Consider the following 25,204-nt stretch of genomic DNA (forward strand, 5'->3'; position numbering starts at 1 on the left):
CCAGCCACTTCTTTCTTTGCTCTCACTTCACGTCAAAAGCTAACCGCTGCCCCTCTCTTTCATTTCAGGTGCTGAAAATGTGGACACCCCTATGTTCACATCAGGAAGAGGAGGTCAGCCTACCTGAAGATGCAGCATCACTCCATCTGACCCTACCATGCACCAGCTCAGAGAATGGCACCCCGCAAACTTTAGTAGGATGGTGGATGAGTCTTCACCATCAAGAACTTGTTATCAGCAGTCAGAAACCAGTTCTCTAAGTTAGAAAACAGGCCAAAAAACATCCAGAACCAGCAGCCTCAAATGCCAAACCAGCAACTAACATGTTTGGAGGGGACGAGCCCTTTAAAAAACACTGCTCAAGTGTCTTTCCTATCTTTTAGCGGCGCGAGTTGCTGGACGAGTTTATCACATAGTGAGACAGGCGCTGGGTAGCCCAATATCACAGAATAGTCCGTGCAACAAGTGTAGGACACTTATTTAAATATTTATATCAGTGATTTAAATACTTCTGGCATGTGCCTTGGATGCCTACAGTGCAGCTCATTCCAGTATGGCGGGCAGTGGACTTCTGGCATGTAGTGAGCAGCGTGCCCTGTCCGCCATATTGGATGCTTGGCGCCAATTTTGCACCTGAAGAACGGGTACGTGCCATCGGATTTCTAGGCCGTTATCTTGGAGAACTAGGATTGAGTTTCCGGAAACTTCAGTAAAATGCTGCACGGTTGGCAATCAGAAAATCCTACACCTCACCTGTGGAAATCTGCCATCGTTCTGTGCTGGGCATAGTGAAAGCATGTTTAGCTTTTCATTCCTTTCATTGGAATTCAAATGTATTAACACAAATCAAGAGCGTAATGCTCCAACATGCTCCTCTGTAAAGTAGGATACAGATTTATGCCCTGGTTTCCCTCACACTAGCTCTTGGTCCTCTGCTGAGCCATTGAGCTAGGTAAGGTTGGAGAAAGTCTACCAGGATCCTGTACTTCCCATCAGCTGATTCAAGAGTGGCATTTTCAAACGCTCTGGCAGAGCTAACAGCCTGTTCGATCAAATGGAAAATTAAATGGCACAAGTCAATATTGAACCAGTGCCAATTTACACCTGGCAGCAAATCTCCTGCCCGCAGTCTCTGATGTGCTAGCTGGCTGTACTATTTGCACAATGAAAGATCACTCCTTTCATCATTTCAACAAGTTTCAAGATTTTTTATTTTGTACATCTTTTTATTTCTCCAACTATATTTTTATTTCTCTTCCTTTCCTAAGTGCAGTGACCCGCGCTGAGATATAGTTTCTCAGGTGTCGGCAGCCCTCTAGTACCTCACATAAATAGCCATTTTTCATGTGTGCGCTTAGACACTGTGGGGGGAATTTTGACTTTGGACGATAGTGTAAAACGGGCGATATCAGCTCGGCCACCCATTAAACATTAGTTAACTCTACACAAACCAGGATCAAATCTAGGACCTACTTGATCCGTATTGGTCACTTCTACATGGCACGATATAGCTAACAAATTGAGCCATCGGGGAGCAATATCTCCTGAACCCCGTTTATATGGAAAAGATCTGAATTTTATCCCCATATGAAATCGAGATACTCCTTGTCTTTGCTCATGGGAGCCGGGGGAGAAGGAAAAAAAGACTCAAGTCCACTAGGATTTGCAAAAGCAAAAACTGCATTTTTAACATGACAATGAAGGATCTCCTGTGGCTAGGCTAACACAGTGGGGGTGAATTTCCTCACCGGTTTTGGTGCACTTCCAGTGCATACTCAGGGTAAGTAAATTTTTACGGTAGGAAAATCAGGCAGAAATTGTTTCCACTGGTTTTCCACCACAAAATCACATAACGGTAGGGGAAGGTGGAAATTTGAAGCATAATTAATGAAATTGTCTAGTTCAGGGTGACAGCAAGAAGCAGTATTGACATAGTCACCAATGTAATAGAAAAAGTATCTGTCTGTGTGAAGTTACTTCCGTTTAAGAATGAAAACACTGTTCTAGTGTTCCACGTTACTGGATGTACCTCAGTAAGATCTTCAGGAAAATAAGAACCAGAAATGTTCAGTAATTAAAGAATAAAAGTAACAACCAGGGATAGCTTTATAACATCCAGAGCCCTGAACTGTTCTGAACACATCTGAGTGACCAGGACCGGTCAGTGAAAATACTTTGATATGCATTTCTCAATTCTAGGACAATATGTTACATGAAAAGTAAAATATTTTTGACCACTTAAAACTTTCTACAATGTGGCTGAGTTGTAGAGGTAATTAAAGTTATAAAGCACAAGTTCATCCAAGTCTTCAATATCACTTCTGTATTTCGGTAGGCTCATAAAAATTGCTCACACTCGTGCACAAGATACAAGAAAAAGCTTGCTGTTCAATAAGCGATCCTTCTCTCATTTCCAGTCTCCAGTCTCCCCCCCCCTTTTTTTAATAATACAACTCTGAACTTTACACTGTTGTTTCTCCTAAACTGCAAATTCCCCATCCTACACACTCTTCCTCCGACCTGAATTCTCACTGTGTTGACAGTGGACCAACTCCTACTCCAATTTATTCTTTCTCAGGACCTCAAAGTTGCGGAACTCCTTGGCCCTGAATTTCCTTGTACTTTCTGCAGCTGCGCTGTGGTAACATTGCTGGATGGGGAGAGGGCAGAAACCCTGTTTACCGCTGTGTAAGCGGCGTTTCCAGCGTACTTCCAACCTAGTTACAGCAGCGGAGTGGCAGGAAGTCCAAGAAAATTCACAGCCCTTATCTTCTTCCTACAGTCGTCAAGTTTTTAAAACCCAAGCTTGGTGTCATCCAATCACTGCTTCCTCCTCTTTTCAACCTTTGAACCCTTGGCGCTTCACCCAGGTTAGTACTTATGAAAGTGTAAATTATCAGTATGAAAGGGTATGTGAACAGTATGAAAGGGTATGTGAACAGTATGAAAGGGCAAATGAACAGTAAAAAGGATAAATAAACAGTATGAAAGGGCAAATGAACAGTAAAAAGGATAAATAAACTTAATGAAAGGGCAAATGAACAGTATGAAAGGGCAAATGAACAGTAAAAAGGATAAATAAACAGTATGAAAGGGCAAATGAACAGTAAAAAGGATAAATAAACTTAATGAAAGGGCAAATGAACAGTATGAAAGGGCAAATGAACAGTAAAAAGGACAAATGAACAGTATGAAAGGGCAAATGAACAGTAATAAGGACAAATAAACAGTATGAAAGGGCAAGTGAACAGCATAAAGGGCAAATGATCAGTATGAATGAGCAGATGGACAGAAATGCATAGGACAGAACCTCCCACATCTGCATGAGCGCACCATAGTTTATCAGCTTTTCTGTTATTTATTATAGTACTATTTATTATAATATTAAAAACATGGTTTTAGGAGGCTGCACATTTCTGAAGCGTGATAGGATGTGGGTTTGTAAGCAGTTCCTGAATTCAGCCATGCCACTGGGACAATGCGAAGAATGGAGGTCGTTCATTTTCTCACAGCGAGGAAGGGAATGTTGGAGGGGAACCAGTTAGGGAGTGGCTTTTGACAAGGCAAAAGGAGCAGGTATGGGTACAAGGTAGGCTACAGGAGACAAACAGGGGACCAGTGGAAAATATAAAATTTACAAAATAAAACTAAATTTTCTTTGATAACTGGAGACTAAACCATTGAAATGTTTTGCTTCTGAACCTTTTTTTCCCTCTCAGCACTATGTGGTACATAGTTGATCATAATTTAATCATTTGTGTAAAGAGATGCTGTGATGTGTTTTGGGAGTTTTCAGGCATGCTTCGTCCTGAGAAAATCAGCTCCAATGCTTTGCTTACAAGCCGCTGTGCTGGTTAGCCAAGAAAGTCTATAAGGCAGCAGATTTCTATATATCGCAATCATTTCCTATGTATGTAATGCTTCAGTAGCAATGACAATCACTGCCCAATGTCTCTATGTTATCTATAGCATCATTGACAACCCTGGCAAAATGGCATGTACAACAAGAAACAGTATGAACCCACAGAAATTAGAGTCCAGTTGCCTTTTTCCAAGGGGCTTTTGTATTATTGTACCTTGCATTTCATCATATCTGTGACTCTCTCCTGCATCGACTGTCCAGCTTTCGGCCTCACCAATATGTAGATGGATTTCACCTCAGGGCAGGATCGCAGCAGCTTCTCCACAAGTACTTTGCCCATGAAGCCAGTGGCCCCTGTGATGAGCACATTTTTCCCTGCATAGTACGCAGCGATCGATGACATCTTGGTCGGCCTTTCTTCCCCCTCGTGCAGTATTCCTTGATTGAAAAGATATTAACAGCATGAGTACAGCTTAAGATATATATCATTTATACATCTCTAGTCCTGTTAAAGGATCAAATGTACCTCATTGAGGTACTTAAGGCACTTTACTTGTAACATATCAGGTAGTTGGAACGATTTTCTAACTTACCTGGGCGGCTTTCCCACGGCTTCTGATTCACGCCTGGGTTTCACCAGGTGTGAAGGGCCGGATCAGGCAAAATGAAACAAAATAAATTAAATAAAAAACCATTGCACAATGTTAAAACACAAAATCAACCTGCCTTTCCACCCTGCTCCGATGTCTCCCTCGCTGCTCTCCCCCTCTTCACCCCCCCGATCGCCCCCTCTTCATCCCCCTGATCGCCCCCTCTTCATCCCCCCGATCTCGCCCCGATCTCCCCCTTTCCCCCCCGATCATCCCCTCTCCCCCCACCTCGATCTTCCTCTCTCCCTTCCCCCATCTTCCATTCCAGCACTGGATGACGTCTCTCTCTCTCTCTTTCTCCCCCCACCTCACATTGCAGCTCCTGTCGGCAGCCAGCCTGTCAATCAGACTGGCTGCCGGGCGCGAAACCCGGAAAGAACTTTAATCACCATCAATTACATTGTGATCGCGTTGGAAACGATAAGTTTTGAGTTTTGTTTATTCGAGTTTGCCACGCACACCTTCACACCCCCCTCCCGCTGCCAACCCGTCACCATTTCAAAATTGAGCCCATGGTGTCACCAGAATAGAGCTTCATGATGTCAAGTTCTGCACACAATTTCTGCTTCTCAGTTGCCTTCAACCAACAGCCCTAAAGCAGACAGTAACAAGATCGGGCTTTATAACTTCTGGAGCAATTCAGCAGCATATACATTTATGAATAAGATAATTCACCTATACGCAAATGTAACTTAAAGGGCAAGAAAGTGGCTGGCCTGCAGTAGTTGTGTAAAATGTCACCCTGTGCTACACTCAGTGTCATTCAAACTTTCTGATGAAAAGATTTCTGTCCACAATAATGAATCCTGTATTTATTATTCAGTTGGAAACTATCTATGAAGGTTTTATACCCTGTAATCAGCATCAGCTTTATCCTCAGTTCTGCAGTTCCAATGTAATGATTTTGATTTTTGATCTACACTCTCAGACATTTTGAAGCCCTCCCCCAAAACCTGCAAGCTCATAGAACCCTACAATTGCCTATTAGTGGTTGTTAGTGAGGCTGCAACTGCAGACAAACGGTGGCAAAGGAACTCAAACCTGCTGAATACTACCCAGCCATGTTCAAAGAGAAATAGGGGGAAGGATCTCCATTTTCCCACACTATCAATGGATCAATAACTAAGTGATTCTAATGTAGGCACTGGGTCAGATGGAGAGAGCATTTTATTTTGTACAGTCTGCAGTTGATAGCATACTGCTCCAACATACCTAGTATTTTGCTACATTAATTTAAACAATGACTGATGTACCTTTTGTGAATGAAGAATGTTTATCGATCACTGCTGTCAGGCACATATTGAACATTCAGTCTTTTATACCTGTTCATTAACACTGGGGGGTTTTGTAGGATTACAAAAATCGTTGGCTGGATCAGGAGATTGAAATTTTCAGATTAGTGAACAATGATTTAGGCACTTACAGATTTCTTCAAATGGCTCCTGGTAAATGTGAATGAAGAAAGTGTAACACCTTCTTTAGGGAGATTGGGGCTTTTTCAGCTGCTATTTGTTGAATCAGATAATAAATAACACGGGAAGGACACCAAGATTATGCTTTTTACATTTTAGTGATGGTATATTATTTGTAAAATATTTTGTAAATCTAACAGCTGATCACTTTTTGTTATTAGTTTAACCTCGTCAGCAGTAATGCCTTGGTTTGAATGAACTGCACTCCAGGTGGCACTTGCTTCAATTTCTGTTCGCAATTTGATTTTCACGAAGTGTTTCCACAACCACAAACAAAATATAAGCAACTCCATGAGAATTTCAGTAGTTAACCAGAAAAGAAATTAATAGCAAAAGTAACATCCCTGGAGAACTCAACAAAAAACACCGATTAACACTGCTCCAAGAAACCCTGGACAACCAGAACTAACAGTAAAGCAGTTAAATGGCCACTTTGGAATCCAATGATGTTTTGGCACATAGCAGAACAAATTTATTTCCACCTCTGAAGTCCTGTGTTTAAAAGCTTACATGCACAACATGTAAGAGCATAACCGAGAACCTGGATAGAAGGAGCTTTGCTGCAGATCAGCCCAACCAGAACTGCCCATGCAGCATTTATAGAACCCAGCAGGCTGATACTTAGAGGCAGATGCCTGTCCTGAATTACAACACAGCTTGATTACAATAATTCATGGCAGGTTTACATTTTAGGCTGGCATGTTTGGCATTACTGAGCAGTCCCCAAACACGCCAGTGAGTGCATGCAAATGCGGTGGCTATGGAAACCGCTTGATTTGTTCTGAGCAGTAAGTAAAGTCATGCTGCTTATTCCCACAACTGAGGCAGCCCAACCCTCTAAGCAAAGATGATGGGGATGAAATAATCACAGGAATTCAAAATGTAAAACAGCCAGCCATCCTTTACTTGAGTAATATAATTTTCACAAAGTACTGTATTACTAATTTTTGTGCTTCACAGAATGTTATTTTAATGTTACACACCTTGACGTTCCACTTTGCAAATAATATTACTTCGTGATTTATTTTCAAAATAATAGATGTTTATTATTTTCGCTTCACTGAGAACACTTTGAAAAGACCTCTGTCAATGTCAGCATAGACTTACTTGTTAGTAGGGACTTGGAGGAATCTCTCTCCCTCCACTGCAGAGATTCTGCCCTGCTCCCAAACCCTTTTCCAGGCTTTAATGCTGATTTATGTATGGCATAATACAACATTATGATTTTTTAAAAAGATATAAAAATTAATGACATTTAAAAACATAATTGCCAATTGTTTTAACCAATTTTCTCTCCCTTTCTTCTCCTGAAAGCTCTGATACAGTTACAGTTCCACAGTGTCAAGTGCCTCCCAGTGCTTTGCCCAAGTGGCCATTCTTCAAGTGTTAACCTACACACTGAGTATTGGCAGCCAAACCTGGTCCTATCCTCAGTCAACATCCATACTCATGCACTTTTTAGCTGGGGATGTTGGAAGGCAACCCTGACTACTGGACTTGTAAAAAAAATAAATATAAATACACAAATAGTATTTTGATCTGCAACGAGTCACTGCCTTTTCATTGTTTACACTTTTACCGAATGTCATTTTTTTTTTGCCAATGTCTCTAGTTTATTCATTCATTCTTTTCTGTGTGATACAACTGTACCTTGTTTCCCCCTGTTTTCTCATTAAAGAGGTTCATCCAACACATCTGAATGAATCTGCAGATGGTCACCAGTTTTTTTTAATGCAGCAACATTTTCTGTAGTGTGCTTGAGTTGACAGTGAGTATATAGTTTTAGAAAGATATAAAACTGGGTAACATTGAAAATTCCTCAAACTTCAGTTGCCTTTCCATTTACGGTATTTTACTAACATCACTGATTACAAATTCTGTAACACTAAGTAACTTAGAAGTTGTTCTTAATTTCTCACACCCTGAAATTCTTAAGACAGTCCACTGTACGGTGTTATGTTCCAGCAACTACTTGGTATCTGCAGACATTGACGACCCTGCACTGAACCGAATTACTCAGATGGATGCTTTCCAGCCAAGATATATATTTTAATAAAAACTCTATTGAAAACACAATGAAAGTTCAATTTCATAATCATTGCATAAATTGCGTGAGATATTCCAGTTAAACCACTGAACTAAATAGTAAATCAAATTCCAATTAAAATCCAAGGATTTGTTATTGTTATACACTCGTGATGAAATGGCAGCAAAAAATAAAGTCGTACTTCCGTGGTGTTACATTTTAAGTGCAAACATTCCTTATAAAGTGAAGGGCAAGGCTGGTAGAAGTAGGGAACCTTGGATGACTCGGGAGATTGAGGCCCTAGTCAAAAAGAAGAAGGAGGCATATGACATGCATAGGCAGCTGGGATCAAGTGGATCCCTTGAAGAGTATAGAGATTGCCAGAGTAGAGTTAAGAGAGAAATCAGGAGGGCAAAAAGGGGACATGAGATTGCTTTGGCAGATAAGGCAAAGGAGAATCCAAAGAGCTTCTACAAATACATAAAGGGCAAAAGAGTAACTAGGGAGAGAGTAGGGCCTCTTAACAATCAACAAGGTCATCTATGTGCGGAACCACAAGAGATGGGTCAGATCCTGAATGAATATTTCACATCGGTATTTACGGTTGAGAAAGGCATGGATGTTAGGGAACTTGGGGAAATAAATAGTGATGTCTTGAGGAGTGTACATATTACAGAGAGGGAGGTGCTGGAAGTCTTAACGCGCATCAAGGTAGATAAATCTCCGGGACCTGATAAAATGTATCCCAGGACGTTATGGGAGGTTAGGGAAGAAATTGCGGGTCCCCTAGCAGAGATATTTGAATCATCGACAGCTACAGGTGAGGTGCCTGAAGATTGGAGGGTAGCAAATGTTGTGCCTTTGTTTAAGAAGGGCGGCAGGGAAAAGCCTGGGAACTACAGACCGGTGAGCCTGACATCTGTAGTGGGTAAGTTGTTAAAGGGTATTCTGAGAGACAGGATCTACAGGCATTTGGAGAGGCAGGGACTGATCAGGAACAGTCAGCATGGTTTTGTGAGTGGAAAATCATGTTTCACGAATTTGATTGAGTTTTTTGAAGGGGTAACCAAGAAGATAGATGAGGGCTGTGCAGTAGATGTGGTCTACATGGACTTTAGCAAAGCCTTTGACAAGGTACCGCATGGTAGGTTGTTACATAAGGTTAAATCTCACGGGATCCAAGATGAGGTAGCCAATTGGATACAAAATTGAATTGACGACAGAAGACAGAGGGTGGTTGTAGAGGGTTGTTTTTCAAACTGGAGGCCTGTGACCAGTGGTGTGCCTCAGGGATCGGTGCTGGGTCCGCTGTTATTTGTTATTTATATTAATGATTTGGTTGAGAATTTAGGAGGCATGGTTAGTAAGTTTGCAGATGACACCAAGATTGGTGGCATTGTGGACAGTGAAGAAGGTTATCTCGGATTGCAACGGGATCTTGATAAATTGGGCCAGTGGGCCGATGAATGGCAGATGGAGTTTAATTTAGATAAATGTGAGGTGATGCATTTTGGTAAATTGAATCGAGCCAGGACCTACTCCGTTAATGGTAGGGCGTTGGGGAAGAGTTATAGAACAAAGAGATCTAGGAGTACAGGTTCATAGCTCCTTGAAAGTGGAGTCACAGGTGGATAGGGTGGTGAAGAAGGCATTCAGCATGCTTGGTTTCATTGGTCAGAACATTGAATACAGGAGTTGGGATGTCTTGTTGAAGTTGTACAAGACATTAGTAAGGCCACACTTCGAATACTGTGTACAGTTCTGGTCACCCTATTATAGAAAGGATATTATTAAACTAGAAAGAGTGCAGAAAAGATTTACTAGGATGCTACCGGGACTTGATGGTTTGACTTATAGGGAGAGGTTGGATAGACTGAAACTTTTTTCCCTGGAGAGTAGGAGGTTTAGGGGTGATCTTATAGAAGTCTATAAAATAATGAGGGGCATAGATAAGGTAGATAGTCAAAATCTTTTCCCAAAGGTAGAGGAGTCTATAACAAGGGGGCATGGATTTAAGGTGAGAGGGGAGAGATACAAAAGGGTCCAGAGGGGCAATTTTTTCACTCAAAGGGTGGTGAGTGTCTGGAACGAGCTGCCAGAGGCAGTAGTAGAGGCGGGTACAATTTTGTCTTTTAAAAAGCATTTGGACAGTTACATGGGTAAGATGTGCAAGCAATTGGGACTAGCTTAGTGGTATAAACTGGGCGACATGGACATGTTGGGCTGAAGGGCCTGTTTCCATGTTGTAAACTTCTATGATTCTATGATTCTATTTGTAATTAGATATGTTATTCTTAGCATTATGAATCAAATATGCCATGGCTGGTCGTAAGGCCATGGTGAATTATACAGTCACCATCACATGTTAAGATAGTTATCATTTGGCATAGCTGCCAATCTGTATTAAAAGTCTTGTGTATTGTGCACACATCATATAACTGTCATACTTCATGTAACACTTCTCCCATCATACTCTTTTGACTCACCATGAGAAATGCCATCAAAGTTCTACGAGTATAAGTTTTGAGTAATAATAAAATAAAAGAGGTCATCTCATGTTGGTTTCCTTTAGCCTTTACTAAAACCTGCCACTCTGCCAATTTCACACACCAGCAGCAATTAATCTTCAACTGGCCTCAGAATTTGCTTACTTATAGCATTTAGCCTTGAAAGAACAGGGCAAGTTACACATAGCTGCACTTTAGCAACAGAAATTAAAGTGGCCCATCCTTGGGGACATTTGCCCTCAGCGTATTCTACTTAATTGTGAGCAGTGCCATGGAAGATCAATCATGGCTTTCATATCAGACCATGTGACACTGAGGGAGCGCTGTCAATCACCCTACCATGAGCACTATTTCCCAAAGCAAATCCACCTTTTTCTCTGTCAGAGATAAGTCACTCCCACACAATATTACAACAAAGAACAAGGAGCCACCTACTGCAGCATAATAATGCACAATTACACACTCTGGCTGACAATTTTCATGTTTACTTACTACAAAAAGTCAGGTCAGACTACTTCTACTTCTTACCGCCATACCTACCCCCCAGTGCCCACTTTCTTACTAATGCATGCTCCTAACCTCTTACTTCAACGTGATGCCCCCAAGTGGCAAAAGGCTGAGGGAAGAGTGGCTGGGACATTTCCACTGGAGCCTCGAAAGACTGAGGTGACACTTGTCTCAGTGAAGTTGCTGACTTGAAATATCAGGTTCCAGCAGTACCTCTCTTGTGCTTGGAAGGGTTTCCAGGCTCTGGCATAAAACGCTTTCATGTACTGGCATCAGAGGATGCTGGAAAGAAGGTTCAGCAGAGTCATTTTCCTGAGAGGCAATGACATCCGTGACCAGTCCTTAGCCCACTGGTACTGTGCCCAAGCTCATTTGGGCTAACTGTCACATCTTTTAGGTGTCAGCCATGACTCAGTGGTAGCATTCTCACCTCAGAATCAAAAGATGGTGGGTTCGAGCCTCACATTAGCACATAATCTTGGCTATATTATGATAACTAGTTTAAAGTTGCATTGTGTCAGATGCTGTCAAAGGCTTTGGAAATGTCTACAGTCTTCATTTACTGACAATTAATCGGCCCCATCAGCATGCAATGTCCTAAACAATATTTTACAACTTTTGAACTGATGTGTCCCTGTTGACAATCGCACTGATAGGACTAAAGAGTGGCTGATGTGGCATTAAAGCTGTTTGTATATTGATATCAATGGGGTATTTGCATCGTTGATTCCTGAGGTCTGTAATTCTGCCTGTAATAACAATGGGGTCACTTCTGTTTATTTCCAATGGGAAATACAAGGCCAATTGGACACCGTATGTTAGACGACAAAATCAGCTATAAAAAACACAAGGCCACACAACAGTTAACTAGGCCCTCCCAAGATGTCCACCAAAGTAATTTCCCACTAAGTGGAATGCAAATAGCTTTATAAATTCTTTTATTTTTGAGGAAAACACTATCCCCTTGCTTTTTCCTATATGCATTATGGTGAAGGGTAGCGTGTTCTAAGACTTTAACCGATGATGCTTTTGAGCTGGCCAACAGGACAATGGCAAAGTCTTGGTCTTCTGATTTTGCTTTTCCAAGGAGGAGACTTCTGATCTCCCTTCAGTGTCTCTTGATAGAAACATGCGAGAAATCAGGAAGCAGTGACGAAAGAGAAACAGCACCACGTCTGCCACCCCCTCCACCCCGTGCTGCTGCGTCCCCAGTGACTCAGTGCCCCATTGTTCATTCTGAACAGAACTACATTTCTTACAATTTCTGGCTGGGGAGAAATGAGGAAATGAGATCTACATGCTTCACAAAAATAAGTAGATTTCAGTCAATACACGGGTACAGACAACAATGGGTGTAGGATGAGGAAGAGGAACCTGAAAAGACATCCCTCCTTCTTTCAACCACTTCACGTCAGACTAGAAAATAGATGAGGATCGTAGAACGGGATGTACAGGTGGTTACAGTCAATTAAAGTTTCATTGGCTACAAGAGAGTTAATATAACAAATCTAGGACTATGTTGCAAATTCGGGTCTGCCATAGATACCTTGTCGGGTTCACTGGCATCAGTCACTCCCATAAATGGATCCACGTTCCCTACATGCTGGATTTGACTCACTATCCAATATCTACTTATATTATAGCATAACCTATGGGCTGTTATGATACTTCTCCCTTGACATACAGGCTGGATATTGTATCTTTCATATGTGCTTCTCTAATCTTTCAATGGTGGACTTTTTAAACTTCAGTGAAATGAGGCCAGATTGAAACATTAAGCTGCTTTATTTGTCAGATAGCAAGTGAACATACAGAGCAATGTTATGTTCAAATTCAGTTAATTCAATCAGTACAACTTATCTTTGTGTAATAATAAAAAAAATGAATATGTTACACTTCCTCACAATTGTGGGCTGTCTTACTTGACTTAAATTCAGTAACGTCTAATGACCCTCCTGTATCCTAACCTTCTGAGTCTAGGAAGTTAGTAAAGGACAGAAACAGGTTGATAGCTAATGGATGCTTTTCAGACCGGAGGTTTGTAAACAGTAGCGTTTCCCAGAGGTCAATATTGGGACATGTATATATGAAAATGATCTAGACGGGTTGGAGGCATAATATCATGATTCCAGAAAATCTGCTGGAGTCATCAGCAGTGGTTTGCAATGAGCGCGAATTCACCCTAAATGCAGGCCTACATGTCTAGTTTTGAGCAACCCACTTTGGGAAGGATGTCAAGGCCAAGGAGAGATTGCAGAAGAGAGTCTAAGATGATACAATGAATTAAAAGTTTTTGTTATGAAGAGAGTTATGGAAATTGGGGCTCTTTTTATCCAATAGAAGTTTTCAAGGTTAAAAAGGGTTTTGTTAAGGTGAAAAAGAAAAAAAGTATTTTCCCTGGTCAGTAAGTCAATAACTGGAGGGCATAAACTTAAGATAATTACCAAAAGAACAAAGGGAGAGCAGTATTTTTATGCAGAGGGCTGTTATGACATGGAATGCCCCATGAGAAACAATGGCGGAAGAAGAATCCATAATAGTTTTTAACAGGGAAATGGATAAATAATTGAAAAAGAATTAAAAAAGGTATGAGGAAAGAGCAGGGGAATGAGACTAAGTGGAGAGTGGCACAGGCATAATGAATCAAATGGCCTTCTTCCATGCTGTGAAATTCTATAAAACTGTTCGCTACAAAATCCCTCATGCACCTGTGCATACAACTGAAAATGCTGTGATTGCGAGCAGTCTTACATTGGCTCAGTGGTAGCACTCTCGCTTCTGAGTCAGAAGTTTGTGGGTTCCAAGCTTCACTCCAGAGACTTAAGCACATAATCTAGGCTAATTCTTCCATGCAGTACTGAGGGAGTGCTGCACTGCTGGAGGTGCCGCATTTTGATTTTGACAGATACATCTAAAACTTATCCTTATTTCCATTTTTAAGGCCCAATCCATTCTTTAAAAACACTTCATAAATCAATGGACATGAGACTGAATGGAACATGGCCTATCTAATCTTTGTTTTTGTTTTTAAAAAACGAATGATTTGTATTTGCCTTTAACTGAGCTTAATGGACTAAGGCATATCAGTTGATCCTACTTATTGCAGGTATATCTTGGGCTAATAGACACTGAAATGTACCCACCAAAAAGGTAAAACAATTGTGGAATGAACATATCTGTAAAAGAAAAAATGATGTATGTAAATACATTCTGACATAATAGTGAAGGCAAATGCAGTTTTATGCAAGTAATATTTTTCTAGCTACTGCGAATCTAAGTGAACCATATGCTTACTGCTTAACTGGGGAAGAAGGTTGTAAGATCTATTATCTGTGCTCAGTAGCTGGGCTCTTCCTTTATGATGCAACATAATAAGTTTCACAGATTCATCTTGGGAACCTTTTAACATTAACAACACAGTCACAGCTCACCCTGATGGAACTCAGCAATTACCCACCGTCTGTTACTCTAATAGCTCAGCAGCTGCTGGCATTACAGAGTTAAGAATGGAAATTGCCAAAATCGTCCAAGCTGTCATCCATCAAAATCCATGATATTATACCCCTCTGATAGCAGCAGTCTACAACATCTACATTAGTAACATTCAGAGTGTTACCCGTACACTGGCATCATACTGGGGTGGCTACACTCTGAAGGATTTTAGTACGAAGATCAGCAGCAGATCATTTTAGTCCATGTTTCAGTCCTCAATTGCTGCTGTTGTAGCATTTTTGCTGCTCACTAGAAACATGTACAGACAGAATTTGAGTACTGGTGCAGAAAGTACTTAGTACACCTTCACAGTAATGTCTTTTATGATCTCCTTCAATCACAGTTTCTTCATAATTTTGTGTGGTATCATCCCTCCAACCCCCCCCACCATCCAAAAAAAATGGAAGGGGTTTAAAAATATCTTAAGAAGAGACAGTCTCATCCTAAAAAAGGGAGTTTGCCATGTATCAGTGTCGTAAACTAAAGCATTAGTTTTTAAATGACACTATAATGAAAGGCAATCTAATTGAAAGAACACTTATTTAATATGTTTTTATTTAAGTTAATGTGTATGTGGTGGTGGGTGTCACAATAAAAGTTCCTGACCATAGAATAACCATTTATTCATGATTTGCAGAGAATCACTGTATAGTGAATTCTATTAATTTTGTTTTCCTCACATTTATCCTTGCTTATACAGATGAAGCCTTGTGACCCTAATTCTATCCAGTTTATTTATCATAATCATAGCAGTCATCATCTTTCAAAAGCTATTATCACAAAATAAAAGACTGTACAATCAGATAGGACCAAAATAGATAACCTCGGCTGTCAAATTTTCCTGCTATTTTTACAAATGTACAGTACTACTTTACTCGATCACTAACAGTAAACCCCTATTTCAAAATATTATTCCCAAATATGTGTCACTTTGTATCAAGCAAATTGATTATCAGGAATGCCTACTTTGTGCCTTGGTCTTCCTACTCCAGTCATACCTACTCAAAGAAGCATTCTGAAGAAGGGGGAAAAATTCGATAGGGCCTATTACTGGGCCTATTATTGGGCGTAGGTAGCGTGATCCGCTAATAACCCGCGCCCAATGGCCCCGCGCAGTCAGGATGAGAACTTCATCCAGCTTGAGTATTTAGCGTCAATCTGCGTTGAAATTCAGGCCTTGCACGTCAATTCAATGCAATTTTCACTTTCCACCAGCAGGGAGAGCCCCAATCTCTTAAAGGGAGGATGTCTCTTCAAATCTCTTAAAGGTTGCTGAAATTAACAGTCTGCTGTCTGCACAGAGTCTGAATGGAGATCAGACATCACACACGTAAAACACAGATGCAGGTCCCATCCCTATGTTTACACACTGATGAGTTATGTTAAAACGTTGAATAAAGGTTGCGCACTACTAAATCCCACATCCTCCAATCTGCACGCCAGACCTCGCCAATCTGCCGATCTGAGTTTGTACCAGGCCTGCGAGAGTATGTGCACTAAGGTTCTCATGAGATGCACTAGAGGCCTCGGTGCAAGAGGTGGACAGAAGGAGGGACATCCTATATCCGCAGGGGAGGAGGGAGGGGCAAGAGGCCCTCCAGACATATGCCCAAAAGACAGTGGGAGGCAGAGGAGGATGAAGTCAATGTCAGGCGCACTGCATCATGAACATGGATGTAGTGCAGGAAGAAGTTCAATGCTTTGACACGAGTGGTCAAGGTGAGTGAGGCCAACTGTCAAGTGGCGTCTCCTACACACACTGGCAGCTATTCAACCATGACAGGCACATCACCCAGACACACATCCCGCTTTCTTGCAGGAGAAGGTGGCGCATATCAGGAGGCAGCAAGTGGCAGTGGCATTTAGTCCCCTCAAGCCTGTTCCGCCATTCAATGAGATCATGGGAGACCTGTGACCGAACTCCATATATCCGCCTTAGCCCCATATCCCTTAATACCCTTGGTTCGCAGAAATCTATCAATCTCAGATTTAGAATTCACAATTGAGCTAGCATCAACTGCTGTTTGCAGAAGAGCGTTCAAAACTTCACCCACCCTTTGCGTGTAGAAGTGTTTCCTAAACTCACTCCTGCACGTCCTGGCTCTAAATGTTAGGCTATGTCCCCGTGTTGTAGTATTCAAGTATAGGAGACCTCCAAAAACAGTTACAAATGTCTCGGCAGCCAGAAGCAATAATCCAGCCAATAACCTGTAAATCCTGCATGGTCCCTTTAAATAGCACTGGTTGGGGTCCTCCAGACACTCTAAGGCACGTTCAAATGGTCAGGGTTAAGACTGTGTGTTGAGTTGAGCGTTAAGTGCCAAAATGGTGTCTATCACTTTAATTCAGCAATGCACACTGATGGTATCCTTACTTTACATGCTTCTGGCGTTTGGTATTTGCACTTGCGTTAACTCCTATACCAAGATGGCGTCCGGCACATGTCATGATTGAAACGTGCATGTGCAGCCAAGACGCCATCTTGGATTTTCGAGAGACCACACAGCGCTGAAACAACGGGCGCTACACGGTCCGATTTAGCGCCCGAAGAGTTTTGACACTATATGGGATGTTTTTTTCAATGCTTTGATATAATTATATCCTATGATTTCTTGCCTAGTTCAGACTGGGTTAATAGAAAAATGCAGACAGGTTTTTCTTTTATGGGGAAGGGTTATGGCTTTTGAATTTTTTTTATCTTGCATGTACTACAGATTGTGACATCCCTGAATCCAGGTCCTACAATACAGTGACACCATCTTCCACAGGGTTGGCAAACCTTCTTTCATTTGTTTACAACAGAGCGACAAATTAATATCAATGCACCACTTGCACTTGATGTCATCGTAATGAAATGATTCATGGCTGTATTTCCCCAGACAAAATGAGGTTTTCTGAGTACTTTTCACAGAAAGTGTGTCCCTTTACATTCACCTCCAAAGTAACCGAACAAACCGAAGAAAATCTTTCTAATAAAGTAACACAGAACAAGAACCTTAAGCATGATCACCAATTACTGGAATCAGTCAGTGTGGTCACTTTTGAAAAATATAATTTTTTTTCCCTTTAATTAAACTTGTGGTCTGAGTGGTAGTCTGCTCACGTGAACTTGCTCATTGTGATCACTTCTTTACCGTTTAACCAATGTATAAATCTAGTAAAGTACAAGTTTTATACTGAGATTAGTCATATGTGTGTCTCTCAGCAGCAATCACTTCTATTACTCCCAGGTCTGTATCTGGTCACTTTCTTTCTCTCTCTTTCATTTCAGTCCAATATATGTTCAGCTTTTATTTATGCTCTTTTATTCACATTTACTTTTAATTTTTTATTTCTTTATATTTGGTATCTCTGCACTTCTGCCTCCAATATAATTTGCTACAAAACTATGTATTTCAATGTTCACTCATATATTGTGTTCCAAATGTTGCTGGTGTCTCATCCACGTCTGCTGTCCCTCCTAGTTCTATAGTACGCCTTTTACGGGCATCTTGGCGCCACCCACCTACTTCCTGATTCTCTCTGTTTACTGCTATCAGAATCTCTTGAATAAAGTACTGTGCTGGTTTTTAGTTTACACTAAACCAGTCATTATTGTCAATCGCACAATTTCATCTTAGGTCAGTTATGTGGAAATATTCAAAAAATGGAGAAGAGAGAAATAAATTCAATAATTCACATTAAAGCAGTCAACTCTCATAAGAATATTTCGCACACTAGCCCTATTGTAATTCTTTCTATCTAGGAAATGCTTTGTATCACTTCCTGATTTAGAAACAAAATGTATCAAATGATGACAGTTTAGTTCTTGTTAAAAAAAAGAGTAACTAAAAATGTCTGTGCACCTCAGGAAGTGATGTAAAGGATCTTTTGGCACACATATGAACAGAACAGCATTTGGCCTTGCAGACCGTGTCCCCCAAAAAATAAGAGTCCTATCCAATTATACTTAAATCAGAGGTTCTGATTATCAGTCAATTTTATATTTTTTCCACCCATTTATAAAGTGAATTCTCCATCATTTTATCTACAAAGTAAATCAGGACACGGTTAGCCTCCAACTCTTGTATTAGTCAGTTTGATGCAGCAGTTTTCAGTCTGGCACAAAATTTTGAATATTATGACAACATTTCTGAATGTGTTTTTTTTAAAGTACTAATTTACGGATAACTTGATCATTTTTGGTAAAATTGATGTTCCGATCTGTCTGCTAAGTATGTATTTCATTCAGAATATCAAATGTTATGAAATGTTATTATTTAAATTTCAAAATAAAGATAGCAACACTAACAAAAATGGACCATAAGGCACCATGTATGTCTAACCTTCACCCTTGAAATATCCTTGGGGTTACTTTTCAGAGTGAAATTTTTGGTCTGAATTTTTCAAGAGGTGATAGCTGTTTCGAGTAGTTTGTCCAAACTAAAATATAGTCTTGTACTGGAGAAAACATTGTGAGATGAAAGTGAGAAGTAGTTTGAGCTTTATGTGCTGACTTTGCAGTTCCTAACCCCTGCAATCAGAGTTTTAAGTTGAAGGTGGTACAGTATGTAATGGTTATGGTGCTGGAATAGTAACCCAGAGGTTACAAGTTCACATACCACCATGGCATATTGAGAAACTGAAGTCAATAAATTTGGTACCAGGCAAAAAAATGATTAGGAAGACTGCCAGATTGTCATAAAGACCCATCTGGTTTACTAATGTCTTTCAGGAAAGAGAGCCAACCATCCCTACCCAGTCTGGCCTACATGAGTCTCCAAACCCACGCTATGTGGTAAATTTCTGTGCGGGTGCTCCCATTCATCTGCTGTAACTTTGGGATTTCAGCCCACACAGTTAGTCACTGAGTAGAGTAAGATGCGGGTTTTCGTATCTTGAATTGTCCAGACAGTGAAAACCTATTCCTGGATTCAACATTAGGTGAGAAACTAAGAACGGCCAACTGCCCATAGGAAGGGAAGGAAACGTTTAGCTACCAGCAGCTGCTTACACTGTGGAGGAAGTGATTCATTGAGAATAATTTGCAATCGTTTGATCTTCAAGGGACACCAGTTTAAGAAACAGCACTTGTCAACACAATTTATCTGATATTTCCATTGTCACTGCTATTCTGGGATCAGTCTAGATAGTCGCATCTTATGCACTTCATATAATTAGTTGTTTAATTTCATTAAATTGTAAATTATTTTATTCACCTATTCCCACACTTCAGAAGCTTATGGTAATGGAATCACACTAATAAGGTGCAGTGTATGACTAGACAAATGACAATTATTTTTATTTAATTATTCATTACATGCAGAAAGAATGCCACAGATTTTTTCCCCTTTATTCTCGTTACTGTAATATTATCATAGACATTCTCCATTTTCCCAATACTTTCTGAAACAAATTAAACATATGTAAAGAAACCTAAATGCCTATCTCTCTTTGACCACATTGACATTCAAATGAACTGAGAACAGAAAGAGAAGAAACGGGATTTTTTGTACACCCACTTGTTCAACTTGAGAAGGAAAAAAAGGAAGTTATTAAAAAGAAAACATATAAAAAGAAAATGGTAGAAACAGTAATAAAAAAGGTTATATATAAATAAAATGAAAAAAAATTAAAAAAAGAATAAAATTGGATTGCAGCATAAAGAAACAAAGCACAAGAAACAAACCCAGTACAGTCGTATCACTGGACAATCTAATGCTTGATTCATACATTCAGATCTGCTTTTGTGCACTTTTACACTGACACTTCTTGACTTCGGATCACAAGAGATCACTGCCCATGTGCCAACTCTCCACATTTAAATTGCTAAATCTGTCCCAGTGGTAGCATCATAGACCCAACTTTTGTGGGGTGCCAGTCTCGGCGTCCCCGACGGACAGGCACTCGAGGGTTCGGCTCAGCTCCAGCGCCTCCTGCTCCGCATCTGTGAGGGCGACGATTTGTTGCAGCCCCCCTCCGGTCCTCTCCCTCTCCTGTGCATTCTGGGCTCTCTCCTCCTATAAGGAAAGTACAGACGCGTGAGTGAGTGATGGTGACGTGGCCAACCAATGAATGCATTGGCTTGGGTGCGGCTGACTGTGAAAGAGATGCATCAGAGGGTGAGTATGAGACAGAGCCATGACGTTGTATGAGGATTGGGTTGAGTGGTAGTGGTTGGGTGAGTAATGGGGAGGTGAGGAAGTGCCGAGGAAGTGCAGGTAAGTTGAGGATGAGTCTTAAGTGGGTGTGAGGAGTGATGTGATAGAGTAGTGTTGGCAGTGCAGAATGAGTTGGGGGGTGGGGGCGGTGATGTGGAAGATGAAATGTAGGAGAATGAGTAAGTGTACTCACTTTGGCTGACTTAGTTAGGTCACTGAAGCACTTCCTGCACTGGATCCAGGTGCGGGAGATGTTGCTGCTGCTGGTGACCTCCTCTGCCACCTCGAGCCAGGCCTTCTTGGTGGCAGAGGCAGGCCACTTCCTCCCGTCCGCCAAGTAGAAGACATCCCTCCTTCTCCTCACCCCATCCAGTAGCACCTGGAGTGAGGCATCGCTAAATCTTGGAGCAGCCTTTCCCCTGTGCTGCTCCATTGTGGTGTGTGGGTGTTTGCTCCAGGAGCAGCCATTAGAGGACTGCCCCTTTAAATAGACCTCCTCCAGCTGACAGCCTGTCTTGCGGGTGCGCAGTCTGCCCGCTGCACAGCTTTCGGACGGCAAACCCGGAAGCCACGCTAAGTGGCTCCAATTAACCCGCAATCGCGTGGGGAACACTGTGTATGGGAACATCCGAACTAACAGGCAGACAAACACAACCTGGCTGAGGGAAGTTTGTGATCGCGATGTCTTGTGACATCTACTGGCATCTAGTTATGACTGACTGTATCATGCTATTACTGATTGTATCATTAAACTGTGTACTGCAACACTCCGTCTGTATAATAGATTGTGCTTTTCCTGATCATGTTATTTGTAACTTTAACGCTGCTTACTGTATATGTAGAATAATTAAGATGGTATCGATTTGCATGCCTCAGGACATTTTTTCAGATGTGCTTATGTCGGGATTGAATATCTGAGAGATCATCTCTATATAAAAAGAAATGAAAAAAAGTTCATTTTTTAAGCAAACCTGACATTTCTATTTCTTGGCTGCCAAAGGCCAAAAACTAAACTCACTGATATATCGCAGAGAAAAACAAAGTCAACTTCTGACATTGACATAATGAGATAACAGTATAGTTATTATACTATAGCTCTGTTCAATTAATCAAGTTTGTTTTTAAATAACTGACTAAATCAGCCTCAGTTGATGCACACTTTACACTTAACCACATCCTGTTTACAAGTTATGTTCACAATGGCCCATTTTTGAATGTCACAGAAATGTGAGTCACCACCTTTAACTGCCAGTGGTTTAAAAGATATTAGCCTGATGTTCAGGATCACCATGGCATATCGGGACTCCACTGAATATGCACAAATGGCCACATCTGCTGTTTTCATCAATGAACCTTAAATGGCACATTAATAGGATAGTCTGAATTCCACAAGTGTGCATAGGTGATCTGGAAATATAATGCATACTATAGCCTGCCAATCTGCAACAATTTCCCCTGTTCATTCCCTTCAAAAAATAGTTCATATCCCCAACAATCTTATTTCTCATCAACACACTGCCCCTTGGCGACATCATCTGAAAACACGTCAGAGTCCACATGTACGCTGGCGACACCCAGCTCTACCTCGCAACCACCTCCCTTGACCCCTCCACTGTCTCTGATCTGTCATACTACTTGTCTGACATCCAGTAATGGATGAGCAAAAATTTCCTCCAACTAAATATTGGGAAGACCGAAGCCATTGTCTTCGGTCCCCGCCACAAACTCTGTTCCCCAGCCACGAACTCCATCCCACTCCCTGGCCACTGTCTGAGGCTGAACCAGACCATTCGTTCCCTTGGCATCCTATCTGACCCTGAGATGCGCTTCTGACCACATATCCACTCCATCACCAAGACGGCCTACTTTCACCTCTGTAACATTGCCCCGTCTCAGCTCATCTGCTGCTAAAACTCTCATCCATGTCTTTGTTACCTCCAGACACAACTATTCCAATTCTCTCCTGGTCGGCCCATGTTCCACCCTCCATAAACTTGAGCCCATCCAAAACTCTGCTGCCCATATCCTAACTCGCACTAAGTCCCATTCACCCATCACCCCTGTGCTCGCTGACCTACATTGACTCTCGGTCCAGGAATGCCTTGATTTTAAAATTCTCATCCTTGTTTTCAAATCCCTCCATCGCCTCGCCCCTCCCTATCTCTATAACCTCCTCCAGCCCTACAACCCTCCGAGATCTCTGCACTCCTCCAATTCTTACCTCTTGCACATCCCCGATTTTAATCGCTCTACCATTGGAGGCTGTGCCTTTAGTTGCTTAGGCCCTAAGCTCTGGAATTCCCTCCCGGAACCTCTCCACCTCTGTACCTCTCTCTCCTCCTTTAAGACGCTCCTTAAACCCTACCTCTTTGACCAAGCTTTTGGTCACCTGTCCTAATATCTCCTTACGTGACTCGGCTTTAGATTTTGTTTGAAAATCCCTCCTGTGAAGCGCCTTGTGACATTTTACTACGTTAAAGGTGCTATATAAATGCTAGTTGTTGTGGTTCCAGACCATTGGGAGATGTTCAGGTCAAGTGACTTGAGCAACAAGATTTTAAAAGGGATTTTGTTACTGCCACACTTTGGAGTTTTCAGGGTCAGGCATGGACCTGGGACAGACAATGAAATTGAGGCAGCCTGGAACAAACATTCTGATGCAGTTTGGGAGGCTAGGTAAGTCGATGGCATCAGTAGCAATACAAAAGATTGCAATGAATCTTTTGTAGCATTTTAATATCAGCTTGTTATTCAACTTTTAAATGTCAGAAGTTTGTAGCCACGTGTCCCATTAAATCATGGCATCGATCACATCTTGTTGAACTCCTCATTCTGACAAGACCCTTTATAAGGCTGCACTGGTCTTTGAATATTTGTGGCTTCCTTCTTGTGCTGTTGCTTGCAAAAAAGCAAAATAAAAACACTCCAAGTGTGATTACTGCAGGTCTGCGACCATGTTGGACACACAGAATAATTAGTGGAAGTCCATCTGCAGAGCACAAAACCTACAGAATCTATAATGGCCACACCAAAAAAAAATATAGGCTGGCCTTTCAATGAAATGAGTTTGTAACTCATTCGCTTCTAGTATGTTTAATTTTGCATATCTTGGTTTCAAATACCATCGATGCAAGATTTCAAACTGGATAAGGTATGCCCAAACCCTAACTAAGATGATAGTTAAGATTAGGGCAAGCATGTGATAAAGACATTGACATGAATTCATCTATTGTCTCAGAGGGTACTTCAGATGTATAAGCAGCACACATTCATCTCCCACACAAACTACACAGGTTTCTGGTACAAGTCAAGATAGATTGCAGTTTTACTTTTACAGTACCACCAGTGTGCAAATGAGTGATGTTGCCCTTTCACATTAATAAAAGAACCACTATATCTAACACCCTTATGTGAGTTATTTTATGTTTTGTTCAAATAGTCACATTACTGATCCATTTAGCGTTAGCAGGTGGCACTTGCGTAGAATTTTATTTAAAATTTGATTCCACACATGATACAAGGGGCAACTGGTGATTACTCATCTAATATTCTCCATGTCCATTCAGATCCACAAAGCATGTGAGGCAATAACAAATGTTGGAAATCTGAAATAAATATATAAGGCGACATAGAAGGTCCATCAGCATAAGAAAAAAGAAAGGGCAGGTTAACGTTTTGAGTTGAAATGCTGTAATGAGGAGGAATTGCAGGTTTTTCCAGATTGATGAGCACCGTTCCCTGTAAGCCGCGCGCGTGCGCGACCGCGCAGCAGTCCATTGTATGCCGTGCACTTTGGCATTCGGTCCGCGCACCAAACCTTGGCCAAGACTCCCAGGAGCTGGATTGTCACATCCGGCGGGCGCATGCGCTGGAGTATCGCAGGCCCTGGTCGTCCTCATGGTGTTCAGGATCGGATCCGACTCTGTGCGCATCGAGGTGGGTGCTTGGAGTTCGGGGGCTTTTCGTTCCTTTTCTCTGCTTCATAACTTCCCTGGTGTAAGCCTCTGGCTCTCTGAGCATTAAGTGCAGATGGTAACAGTTGAGTGAAGTAGTTTCATTGACAAGGGCAGTGCAGGCGTGAGGGGTTAGTTTGCTCTTGTCTCACACGCGGCCACCGAATTGTGAAAGGGTTGTATCTGGCCCTCGCTGTTTGATCCAACGGCACAGCCACTGACTGCTTGATGCACCCTGTAATAAGCAGAAGTAATCGTTCAATTGGACTGATGCGACCAGGTCTGCTGCAGGGCTGGGGGCACAGAATCATTACATTCCTTCACACCCGTTGATACTATAAAAGTTATACGTTACTATTGAGGGTTTGAATGCTCGTAAACATCTGGCCCTCTGAAGAGAGGCCAAGTCAAGAGCCTTTCCATTTTCTCCCCCTTTGTTTTGATTTGGCCTTACTGAGCATGTGTTTAAGTCTGTGTGGTCTTCAGATTGCCAATGTTAACAGTGTTGGAATCCCACTGATACAGTGCAGCACACAGTCCATCCTTTAAAGGATCGACCTTGTTCAGAAGTTATTGATAACATTTTGTAACCACC

The 25,204-nt window shown here is 41.5% G+C and overlaps 1 protein-coding gene across 5 annotated transcripts in view; it reads right to left on the reverse strand.

The window, feature by feature from the left end:
• Positions 1-25,204, reverse strand: part of si:dkey-97m3.1 (fatty acyl-CoA reductase 1) — a 187,108-nt gene that overhangs the window by 123,101 nt on the left and 38,803 nt on the right. For all 5 annotated transcript variants that reach the window (XM_067999592.1, XM_067999589.1, XM_067999591.1 and 2 more), the window contains exon 2: positions 4,077-4,300. In XM_067999592.1, the coding sequence (XP_067855693.1) occupies positions 4,077-4,265 (189 nt within the window). In that variant the 5' untranslated portion in view covers positions 4,266-4,300. The remainder of the gene's footprint in view (positions 1-4,076; positions 4,301-25,204) is intronic.

The sequence above is a fragment of the Heptranchias perlo genome, chromosome 18 (genome assembly GCF_035084215.1).
Source record: "Heptranchias perlo isolate sHepPer1 chromosome 18, sHepPer1.hap1, whole genome shotgun sequence".
Lineage (NCBI taxonomy): Eukaryota > Metazoa > Chordata > Chondrichthyes > Hexanchiformes > Hexanchidae > Heptranchias > Heptranchias perlo.